Below are 12,116 nucleotides of genomic sequence, written 5' to 3'. Positions count from 1 at the left end.
ATACCCCCTGCCGCTCCCCCCCACCGATCACCAGCACTTGAATCTACTAAATTTATTTTAACATTTGTTCCCCCTATTATTTATTTTTATTCCATATGTTTTACTCATCTGTTGATAAGGTAGATGAAAGGAACATCAGACACAAGGTTTTCACAGTCACACAGTCGCATGCGAAAGCTATATCATTATACAATCATCTTCAAGAAACACGGCTACTGGAACACAACTGTATATTTTCAGGCAGTTCCCTCCAGCCTCTCTGTTATACCTGAACTAAAATGGGATATCTGTTTAATGCATAAGAATAGCCTCCAGGACAACCTCTCGACTCTGGAATCTCTCAACCCTTGACACTTTATTTTGTCTCATTTCTCTCTCCCCCCTTTTGGTCAAGAAGGTTTTCTCAACCTGAGTCCTAGAACATTCTAGGATTTCTGTCCCACGTTGCCAGGAAGGTCCACACCCCTGGGAGTCATGTCCCACGTAGAGAGGGGGAGGGCAGTGCGTTTGCTTGTCGTGTTGGCTGAGAGAGAGATGTGCCAGAGAATTTTACAGTGCTACCTAAAAGAAAGAAACAGCTCCGAAAACGGCTTGCATTCATGGGTTATATTAAATATAGACCAACTCTTAAACTAATCCCTGGAAGTTACACTTAGATCTAAGTGAAGTGGTGCTGTGCATTTGACAGTGTAAGATTGAACTGACTGGTAATAAAGGTTTCAGCCAGTCGCCTCTTGGGCTTCTGGGAGATACCGAGCAGATACATCCTCCTTCCAATCCCCAGTCGTTAACCGCTGGAGAGCATTTTGTCTCTGTCTGAGATAAAAGCCTACTGATTCTTTGAGCTTCTGTTTCAATTTATGACCCTTGGGTACATGTTGCTGGTAGCATTTGGTATAAATTATGACTATCTGGAGATTAGATTTGGGGGATGGACTCTGGCAGTACTCTCATTTGCAGTCTCACACAAAAAATATGAGGAGTAAAGTGATCCGCTAAAAGTCCAGAGTATTTGTTGTAACAGTGTTAGATGTCCCCTGTCCTCATTGAGTGGAACTAGTGTTAATATTTTATATTAATATACTCTGCATTTAATATAAATCAACATACTAACGTGTTCTTAACAATAAAAAACCATGTTTCTCATCATTACGACAAATGATGGAAACTTGGTACTTTGCACTTAAGGTAGTTAAATGTGGGGCCTTAACCCTCCTTTAGTAAATAGTTATTGGTTGGCATTCTCCAAAGAAGTAGGAACTAACAAGATCTTTATCTGTGTGTACATGTATTATGTATGTATGTCTGTATTAACAGTTTTATTTCGCAGAACTGGCTCACGCAATTACAGAGGCTGGTAAGTTCAAAATTCGTGCAGTAGGCCAACAGACAGTAGGCCAACTCAGATGGGGGTTAATGGTGCAGTCTTGAGGGAGAATTTCTTCTTCAGGAAAACATCAGTGTTTGCTTTTAAGACCTTTCAATTGATTGGGTAAGGCCCGTGCACATTATCGAAAATGATCTCCTTTGCTTAAAATCAACTGGTTGTATATGTCGACCACATCTGCAGAATAGCATCACAGGTACACCTGGGTTAGTGTTCGATTCAGTAACTGGGTACTATAGCCTAGCCAGGATGACCCATAAACTTACCATCCCATGGATGAATAGACTGCGAATCGAGTCCTGCTCATTTACCTAGTTCGTGATAATGAATGATGACATTTATAACATCGCTCATAGGAGGTTAAAATGTGGTGGGGTGTTCTAGGACAGGAGTGCAGCAGGCCAAGTCACTGCACTCACAGACTGAGCCCCCTTCCGGCTCAGTGTGGGGCTCTGAGCTCCAGGTGAGGGAGACAAGAGCTGCAGCTGGAGAAGTCCAGAGTAGCCACGTCGTGAATGGCCTTTGAAGCTTGTTAAGAGGTTTGGGCTTGATCCTGGGGGCATTGAGGAGCCAGAGAGGGACATGATGTTTCATTCGTCCCTTACGTCTCCCTAACCTTTACACTGTACTTTTTTGTGCCTTATTTATGGGGTGTGCCCCCTAGTTCTGTCCTCAGTACTCTCTCCCCTCCACTGGGCCCTTCCTAGGTAGTCTCATCTCCTTCCATGCCTTTACCTAGATACTGATAAATCCCAGGTATGTTTCTCCAGCCACAACTGTCTCCCACACCACAAACACATGTGCTTTCTCTGCGTTACTGCAACAGATAGTCTACGCCAAAATCGAATTTGCTCTTTTTTCCCCATACTGCCTTTCTCCTATATTCTCTGTCTGTGGAAAGTCCCATTCTGTCTAGACGAGAAAGCCGTATACGTGAACATCTTTTTCCCTCAGATCAGGAGCTGAGGCCTGTTGATTCTTCCCCCTGAACATCTAATCCCTATTGCCATTGAGACTCTCTTTGTTCAGGGTAACCTACCCTCATTGGCCTGGATAGAGAACCTCAATTGTTTCCTCACCTCTAGACCTGTATCTCTCCAATCCATCCTCTACAATTCTGGAAATGACCTTTGTGAAAGGCAAAATTATATTTTTATAGTTGCCTAAACCTATATCCCATGTACACAAGGCCAACCTCCCTCTCCAGCCTCAGTGTCCCGTCCTGCCCCAACCGGCACCCTGAGTTCCAGTCTTGCTCAGCAATCTATTGAACTCATTACCCCTCAGTGCAGATACCATTTGTCCTTGTCATGCTTCTTTCTGGAGTATCTTCCTTCCAGCCCACCCACTGACTCTGGACAACATCTTTTTCAAATCTCTGTTCAGGGAAAAACCCTTTTAAAAACCATTTCTGACCTTCTGTCATCATCTAAGTTAAAATAGCAAATATTTACATAGTGCTTACCATTTGTCATTGTTCTAAGCACTTTTTTTGGATTAATGTATTTCATCCTTGAAACAACCTGATCTCTATGTTAAGAAGAGGTCATCGAGGCACAGAGAGCTTCAGGAGCCGGAAGTCAAGCCTAGGCTGACAGGCTCCGCAGTCCATGTGCTATTATGGCCTCACCAGCCCTTTCAGCTCTCTGTTGACTTTAGCTCCTAGCTCTAGGCTTGTCTGCCCCACACTGCTAAAGAGCAGGTCTTTTTAGGATGGGAAAGAGGTTTTATTGGTCTTTGTACCCAGGGATTAGGGCCTGTGGGCACATGGAGGCCGTGATGGGACCCCTCCCGACCATGTCATTGCCAGCTGTCAACAAGACGTGTAGGCACTTAGTGCCAGCACCAGGCAGGCATTTTAAAGTGCAGCTTAATAGTGAATGTCTGCTTCAGACCTTAGGAATGCAGGATAAAAGATTCAAGGAGCATCGGAAGCTAAGATCACCAGGAGTCCTTTAGATCATGGTGGTAATTATTGCAGGACCTTTGCAGAGGTCTCCGGATTGGCCTTGGTTGAAATGAGTCTGAGTCTTCACTGGGTGTCCTGTTGGGACCTCTCCTGTCCCGTATGAGACCAGTGAATAATTGTGTTGTTTAGTTAAGGCGGAAAAACAAAAATCTGAGATTTGTAAAGTTTGTTGAAATAATCATGACATTAACTCAACCCATAAAGCTAGTTATGCTGTGCTTAGGGCTTTGAGCATACGCCCTGGATGTATTATATCCAGTTCTCAAATGGGGAAACTGGATACTCAGCGAGGGTGGTCCTGTCACTGGGGGAGTAGACTGCCACCCCACTATCACTGAAGTGCAGCCTGTGTTTTCTTCAAAGTTACTACTCTTTGTTGATTTTGAGAGGGAAGGATGTTGGCGTGATCTGCCAAACTGCTTTTAAAAGGCGTGTCTGTCCAACCCTTTGCTGTAGGTGGAGAGTGAGACCAACGTGCTGCAGGACGGCTCCCTCATCGACCTGTGCGGGGCCACCCTTCTGTGGAGAACCGCGGATGGTCTCTTTCACACACCGACTCAGAAGCACATAGAAGCTCTGCGGCAGGAGATCAATGCCGCCCGGCCGCAGTGTCCTGTGGGGCTCAACACCTTGGCCTTCCCCAGCATCAACCGGAAAGAGGTGGTGGAGGAGAAGCAGCCCTGGGCATACCTGAGCTGCGGCCACGTGCACGGGTACCACAACTGGGGCCACCGCAGCGACACGGAGGCCAACGAGAGGGAGTGCCCCATGTGCAGGACTGTGGGGCCCTACGTCCCTCTGTGGCTCGGCTGTGAGGCCGGGTTTTACGTGGACGCAGGACCGCCCACCCATGCCTTTACCCCGTGCGGACACGTGTGCTCCGAGAAGTCTGCGAAATACTGGTCTCAGATTCCGTTGCCTCATGGAACGCACGCGTTTCACGCCGCCTGCCCCTTCTGTGCGGCGCAGCTGGTTGGGGAGCAAAACTGCGTCAAACTGATTTTCCAAGGTCCCATCGACTGATGCCCTTAACAGCCATCTATGACTTTGTTAACAAGTTACTGTGAAGCTTTTGCCACTAATTCTAGATTTTACCTTTTTATAATGTTTATTAAGGGGGGGGTGGTAATTAGGGCTGGGGGGAAAAAAAGAGGGACACTGATGAAACCTGCCAGGAGTTTAACAGATACCAGTGGTGTGTTGCATGCTCAAGACAGCGACATAGTCATTGAAGTTTGCCTGATTAAACCACGGTATCGGTAATAATTGGATTTTAAATGCCATTATTTTTTTTCAACCAAGTTTTTCCTTTAAGAAACATGGACAAGCCTTTAAATCGTTTTACAAATGTAGAAGAAACTTTTTCGAAAGTCATTGGCTCTTAATGTGCAGGCTTCAGTGCCACGTGGTTTAGGTGTTAACTGAAAGACGCAGTGTCCAGGAGTACTTGATAATGACTAGAATCTGGCCCGATACCAAAGGGGTGGCACTAAAAATTGTTATTGATTGACAGGAGGCCTTATGCACAGGTGGTTGTTTTGAAATCTGGGGCTTTTTTTCTGGTTTATTTTTCTCATATTAATTAGGAGGGATTATTCCTATATTGCAATTTAAAAAAAAAAAAAACTTTGGTGGAATTTAATTACTTTATACCCACATCATCAAAAACCTCAGCATTTCAAAAGAATTTTCCATGACTTTTTAGCCTGCCTTTTGTTACTTCTCATGAGTATGGTTTGTCCCTGAGACCATCTTGCATGCCCAGAACAGTTCAGTTGATGAAAATGTAGCAACCCTTAAAAATTCATTAAGTAAGGGCAATCACTGCAGCAGTAGACATGACCTAGGTACTATAATATCACATTTATTTGCATACTGAATTGTTTAAGTTTAAGAGGATTGCAAATAAGCTATTACTTATTAAAACCACTTGTTGGGGTTTCATAAAGGTATTCAGGGTTTATTTTTTCCTTAAGAAAGCCAAGATTCTGTGAGCCTAAAAGCAATGTGTCACAATGATAGAATCGGTTTTGTTCACTCACTTTCTGCCATCTGTCATGTTCCCTTGTCGCTTAAGGAGCCCTATAAGTTTTGAAAATATTTGCAAATCCAACTAAATTTAAATGTGATCATTTGGATAACCACAACACCAAGTGGTACATCTGTAGGGATCATTTGAAATTCCTGATTTTGAGAGAGCAAATGAGTGTTTACTGAGGAATAATTAAATCAGAATTTCACATGAGCTCCACCATCCCTCTCTGTTAGTTTCATTTCATTTTGAATAGTAATTCTTGGATGCTCATTCTCCATGCTTGGGAATCCCAGAATTTGAAGATCTTTAGGAAATGAGACTGCCGGAAGCTGCCCGAGATGAAATTGATCCCTGTCACGTGGAACCGTGTATTTATTTAAGACTCCATGCATCCTCCTAAATAGACCATTGCAGATTTGTGCTACGTTTTTTTAAACTCATAAAGGTCTATAATTTATGATTCTAATATACTATACTCATACTTGAATTGGTCTTTTCATATTCTGCCAGTAAATTGTTTGAGGCATTCTAACCCATTTTCCTTAAAGTGATAAGATACGTTACTCTTGATTGCTGCTGCCTAACTTGACTTAATATTTTAAAAGTCCAGCCTCTCAGTTTTAAAATAGCTTTATTTTTTAATGGAATTCATAGGAAATGGTGTTTTTTGTTAGGTTTATTTGGAGTTTTCTAGTAATTTTTAAATAGCATGAAAAATCCAACAATCCTCGTAGTGGTAACTCACTCTATTCTGTAAATCTTACTCTACCCATGGATAGAAAATGGAAAAGAGAAAACAGCATGGCCTAGAATAATACTTCTAATGCCTTTTGATTTATCAAGAGTCTCCAATGACTAGCTTACACTGGTAGAGTATGTTTTATTATCCTGTGATTCTTTGGATTTCACAAAACTATACAGAAGGCACAAGTTCTCTAGCCTTTTATGGCTAGAGATGCTATGAGCATCTTTGATACCATACTTCTATGGTATGTAAGTTATGGTCTTGCCTCGAGAAAGGCTGGATTTTACCTATCAAAAAATTTTTTTTCCAAAAAGTTATGCCCTGATTGCATGATTTTCCAAGGACTAAATATAACTCTAGTAGTTCTTCAGGCAACATATGCCCCAAAATAAAGTTATCTTCCAACGTGAAAAGTTTCTGACTCTTGCTAAACTGAGATAGCTAAGCATGAGTTGAAATTTCGGTAGTGGGTTCTAAGCTCATGGAAGAGGTATAATCAAGAGCCCTCTGTCGGCTCCTTGTCATTTCCTTTGGCTTCCAAAGTGAGGTCCCCTTTCGCCCCATCTAAGGAACCACAGGAGGTCTGCAAAAAGAAAACCATGTGAGCAGTACAGCGGTGGTGCGGTGGCAGAATGCTCACCTGCCATGCCGGAGACATGACACGGTACGATTCCCGGAGCCTGCCCATGCCAAAAAAAAAAAGAAAGAAAACCATGCTTGACTTGGCCACTTCTAATAAGAACCCTTATAATTTTACCTGATGAGATTATTTTTCAGAACTGAGAGTAACCTATTCTTTAAGAATAAAGAAGTCTTGCTCACCAAAGTAGAGCAATACGATTCAGAAAAAGCAACTTCTCACAGCTGACTTTTGTTTGTATCTGGCTTGCCATCGCATTAAAGGGGGAGTCCCACTTGGCAATGTGCATATGTAGGAAATTGCCAACCAACTATCCTGGCCTCAGCCTGACCAAGGTGAACAGTTTTCCAAAAGTAAGGCCACAGTGCTTTCTTTCCACAGATGATATCTTTTTTTTTCTTTCAGTTTTTCTTGTCAGTGCATTATAAAAAAAAAAAAAAAAAAATCAGAGGATGGGGTAAAACTCTGAGTATTTTTCTAGTCTGGAATTTTTTATTAATAATCGGTGCTGCTGGGTCATGCATGCTGCAACTCTTAACATTTCCTTATTTGGTTCAGCTTTTTGCAAAAAGGGCTACAGTTCACACTGTAGAGTTAAGTATTAAGCTTTCTGGGTTCCCCCCCACCCCCAGCTGTGGCCCAAAAGAATTAAAGTCTTTTTAATATAAATAGAGAGCATATTTATCATTCCTCGATAGTTAATTATAGAGTTTGGTACCTTTGTGCCTCAGGGAAGCCACGTGATATAACTGGTTATTGAATTTCAGGGGTAGGGTTTAAAGAAAGGAGAAAGCCATTGGAAAACTTATGGGCTCCACTAAGGAGACTAATGAATCTGGATGTAGAAAGATGCCAGGAACTGGCATAGATGTAATGATAGTAGATTTTATTTTCCATTATCAGTAGGGACGTTATTTTAAGTTATTACATATACTGTATTAGGAAAGTTGAGAACTTTTTTCTTCATGAAGCTTCAATGCCTTTATTTTTGCTTACATAGAAAAACACAAACCCCTGTTAGCTGGGAACTCATTCTTGTTACTTGGGCACCTTTTAGAGTTTAAAGAGCACGTTTTCTACTTCTTAATTGAAGTATAACATAGGTTACAGAATTGTTACCTGCAGTTTTACGAACTTGCTCATCTTTTCTTTTTAAAGCCGTTCTGTTTTTTGGGGATTTGCATGAAAGAGTGTATGAGCACACAATTATGGATGCTGGGGAGGTATCTCCATTCAGTCTTGCCTCATCACAGTGGAATTTCTGGCTGACAAACCACAGAACCTTGATTTTAAGCCAAATCCAGCTTTTGCTGTCGATCTCATATCCCCATGCTGTAGCCTCTGAGGGCATGAAGTTCCTGATTCATGTGGCTGGAAATTGAGCGCAGGTCTCTTATCAGGGTTTCCGTAAAGCCCAGTCAAAAGCCAGCGAGACAACTTCAGGATCTTTTTAAAATAATGCAAGCATCATTGAAGCCGAAAAACAAAAGGCGCTTCAGTATTTTCTTTTTTAGTAAAACGTATATCCTCTCAAATGAATTTTAGCTGTCATGAAGAATAGCTAGTGGAAGGTAGAGAAGAGCAGATTATTTTTCCAGTTCTACTTAGCACATTTCTAAACAAGCAGAAATAGACTCAATGAAAGGGAAGTTCTTTCTTTGTAATTGAGATGATAGATTGCTTCTCTGTATTAAATAGCCTAGAAGTTAAGGGGAGGTGGTGATATTTACCATGTATAGTGTTACGAGCAGTTGAATTTTGTGGATATATTTGTAAAACTGTTCTTTTATATTTCATGTCAAATTGAAAAGTTTATTTCTTTTCACGATGGACCTGTGGAAATACAAGCCATTTTACAGGGAAAATCTTCAAAAACTATTAAACAGATCTCAATATATTTGTGAGTTGTTGTCTTCAGACTCTGTGGTCTGATTTTTGCTTTTCTCAAATTTCTAAGTTAATTCCAAGCACTTGAGCTGTTCTGTAAAATGCTTATTTATATTGAAATTCTGAAAATTCCCTTAATTTTTTTATTAGAGAAATTCTGTTGGTGCTTATATTACCACTTCTTGTGTTAAATAAATCACTGTTAAATAAATCTAACTTCTAGGAGAATTGTAACCTGACTTGTAAAATTAATGGATTTTCCTCTTGATCATTATTGTCATATTGCTACTTTTGTGACAGTCTTCACTACAAACCACCTAAAAATTGTACGTGATAAGCCTTCAAGCCTTAAGAAACTAAATTAGTTATCAAAAGAGAATGCATCATACAGTTATGACAGTTTTTTCCTCATCAAATTGATATTCCAGGAATCTTAGTATTGTTGAAAGAAATAGATTTTTCATTTCCAAAAAAAAGAAAATGCACATTTATTTAGGCTTTATTTCAGGAGTTAAGTATTACATACTTTATTGAGTCTTAAATGCCATGAATTGCAGGATGTGCTATTATAGAAAAACTACATCCAGTTAAAATTGTAAGACATCACATTCAGCCATGGTGCTGAGACAATTGAATGGGGAACTAATCATCTCTTCAACCAATGGAGCTGGGGCAATTGAATATCCACCTGCAAAAGAATGATATTGGGTGCCTGCCTCATATCATATCCAAAAATTATCTTAAAATGGATCTTAGATAAAAATGTAAGCACTAAACCTATTAGGCTCTTAAAAGAAAGCATTGAAGTAACCCGTTATGACTTGTTGAGGAGGTGTCATTGGATTAGGGGCAATGGTTTCTTAAATGCAGCACCAAAAGAGGAAAAAGATAACATGGGCTGCATCAAAATTAAAAAATGTTTGCGTGTCAAAGGACACAGTCAAGAAAGTGAAAAGAGAGCCTGCAAAATGGAGTAAAATATCTGGAAATCATATTTATGTAAGGGACCTACTTGTATCCAGAGTAAAATAAAGAACTCTTAGAATGCAACAATAAAAAGACAACCCAGTTTTAAATGGTCAAAAGTATGAATAGACATTTCTTGAAAGAACATAGGTAAATTGCCAATAAGCGCGTGAAAAGATGCTCAACATCATTAGCCATCAGGGAAATATAAAAACCACAAGAGATAACCACTTTATACCCACTAAGATGCCCAAAATAAAAAAGACTGATAAATATTGCCAAGGATGAGAAAAAATTGGAACCCTCATACCTTGTTGGTAGGATTGTAAAATGGTGCAGCTGCTTTGGGATAGTTTTGGCAGCTCTTCTAAAGGTTAAATGTACAGTTATCATGTGACCCATCAATTCCACTCCCAGCTATATTTACCCAAGAGTACTGAATGCATGTTTACACAAAAACTTATACATGAATGTTCAAAACAGCATTATTTACAAGAGCTACTTTGAGGTTTCTTTTGGGAGTCAACAAAAATATTCTAAAATTAGGTAGAGGTGATGTTGTTCACCTCTGAGATTATACTAAAAAAAGGTATGAGGTTTTATGGTATGTGATTATAGCTCAATAAAATTTTTTCAGAAATGTTAGAATGTGAGAAGTTTGCATCTTAGAATTTAAGTACAATACCAAAATCTTTTCTTAGTCCTTCAGATGAAAAGATTCAAGATTCTTCAGTTTTTGTCTGCCTGGTGATATTTTCCGAGATCTTACAATATAGCCGAGCTCATTCCATCCTATCGTGCCAGTAGATAAAGAGAACATACACATAAACCTGTCAGAAAGATTAGAGGAGAACTTAAAATTCTTTAGGCTCTACTGCCTTTTTTGCTATTAGGATGAAAGCAATGAATACTTTTCTGAAAGGTCTCAAAATCCACTTTCTTTAAAAAGTCCTTTTGTACATGGAAATTCTTTTATAATCAAAATAAGAAACAGTGTAGAGTCATTGCAAAAGGAAAAGCTTTTAATCTGGGAAGTATAAAGAATTAAATGAAAGCCAGTCATATTCCCACCAACCTGGAAATAAGCACCGTTAATATGTGGGGCTTTATCTTTCTAGAGTTAAAAAACAATTTTTGGTTGTGATGTCAATTTCATTCTGGTCTTACAGTTATTTAACTTAAAAAACTCCTATATATGTTCTGTGTGGCTTTGGAGAACAGAGTGAAAAGTGAGGAGTGGTTTGTCTGCAGCAGGTTTCTTAGTGAACATCTGCAGAAGGAAGTTCTCTCTCCAAGAGCACAAGATGCACATGAGGTTGGCAAAATGAGACTGCAGTCAGGATATGTTTTAAGGCTGCCAGAACTGTATGCCCAAACAAATAATTCCAAACTATGGTGCCAGCCTGAACACCCGTTACCGACTGTGGTACATATATTGAAATGCCCAAATGGATTCTTTTATCTATAAACAAGTTCTAGTAGGAAAAAAAAATAAGGTTATTCCTCTTAGTTAAAAGAAGGCTAATGGATTCTTTCTTGCCTAACTCCACATCCAAGTCTGACTTTACATCAGAGTGCCTTGAGGTTTTGCTTAAACTGCAGATGCCTTAGCATCAACCACAAGGCTAATGTTCTAGTTCTCCAGTTCTCTCCAGGAATTTGTACTTTGGACAGTCAGCGCAGATGGCTGTGCTGGTGACCCATATGCCATCCTTTGGGAAATCCTTATTTAATTAAATGACTGTATTAATTGTACACCTCTGCTGTGCAAGCTACTGAAATCTCCATTGTGCTCATTAGTTTTGACAGAACCGACGTGGTTTCCTGGGAACTTGAAATACATGGCCCCACATTAGGATGGGTTTAGTTGACCCAGCCAGTCAAGTTACCTTCCTGCCCTATGATTCCACACGAATGGACCTTACCCTTCAACCTCGTTGGCTCTTTTCGAAACTTGCATTCCCTATCCCTTGCCATTTGTTTCTAAGTTCCTGCCTGTAGCCATTTCTATTCACAAGAAAAAACAACAACAACAACAACAGATTCTCAAGCTAGTTGGAAGGAGGGTAATGTGGAAGATGAGATTTGTATATCAGTCCTGGAGCTTGCTGAGTTTTCCAAATTGTCATAAGCACGATGGAAACTAGCTGTGGGTCAGCAAAATGGATGACATCAGAGCACATATCACAAGCTTGGGGTTGCTACCATCTAGCAATGTATTTATAATAAAACTTGGGAAAAGCTTTTTTTTTTTAATTTCAGAGTTTGGTGTCTGCATATTTTTTGAAGAAGTTCTGCTATTTAGATGTTTGGGTTAACTGTATGGACAGGTATTTCCTCAAGTATAAGATAGAGGTGGTAATAGTGCTCCTGCTCCTCAGGCTTGTGAAGTTAACATAAATATGCACAATGAAATATAATAACTGCTCATTTATATTGTTCACTTGCCATTCTGTTTCCCAAAGTATGTTCTTTCGAACTTGACTC

At 40.1% G+C, this 12,116-nt stretch overlaps 1 protein-coding gene across 2 annotated transcripts in view; it reads left to right on the top strand.

Annotated features, from left to right (window-relative positions):
* PELI2 (pellino E3 ubiquitin protein ligase family member 2) overlaps nucleotides 1-11,299 on the top strand; it is a 187,437-nt gene extending 176,138 nt beyond the window's left edge. For both annotated transcript variants that reach the window (XM_077122548.1, XM_077122549.1), the window contains one exon: nucleotides 3,813-11,299. In XM_077122548.1, the coding sequence (XP_076978663.1) occupies nucleotides 3,813-4,379 (567 nt within the window). In that variant the 3' untranslated portion in view covers nucleotides 4,380-11,299. The remainder of the gene's footprint in view (nucleotides 1-3,812) is intronic.
* The last annotated feature ends 817 nt before the right edge of the window (nucleotides 11,300-12,116 follow it).

This window comes from Tamandua tetradactyla, chromosome 12 (genome assembly GCF_023851605.1).
Source record: "Tamandua tetradactyla isolate mTamTet1 chromosome 12, mTamTet1.pri, whole genome shotgun sequence".
Taxonomy (NCBI): Eukaryota; Metazoa; Chordata; class Mammalia; order Pilosa; family Myrmecophagidae; genus Tamandua; species Tamandua tetradactyla.
This window is presented reverse-complemented; position numbering and strand designations above follow the sequence as displayed.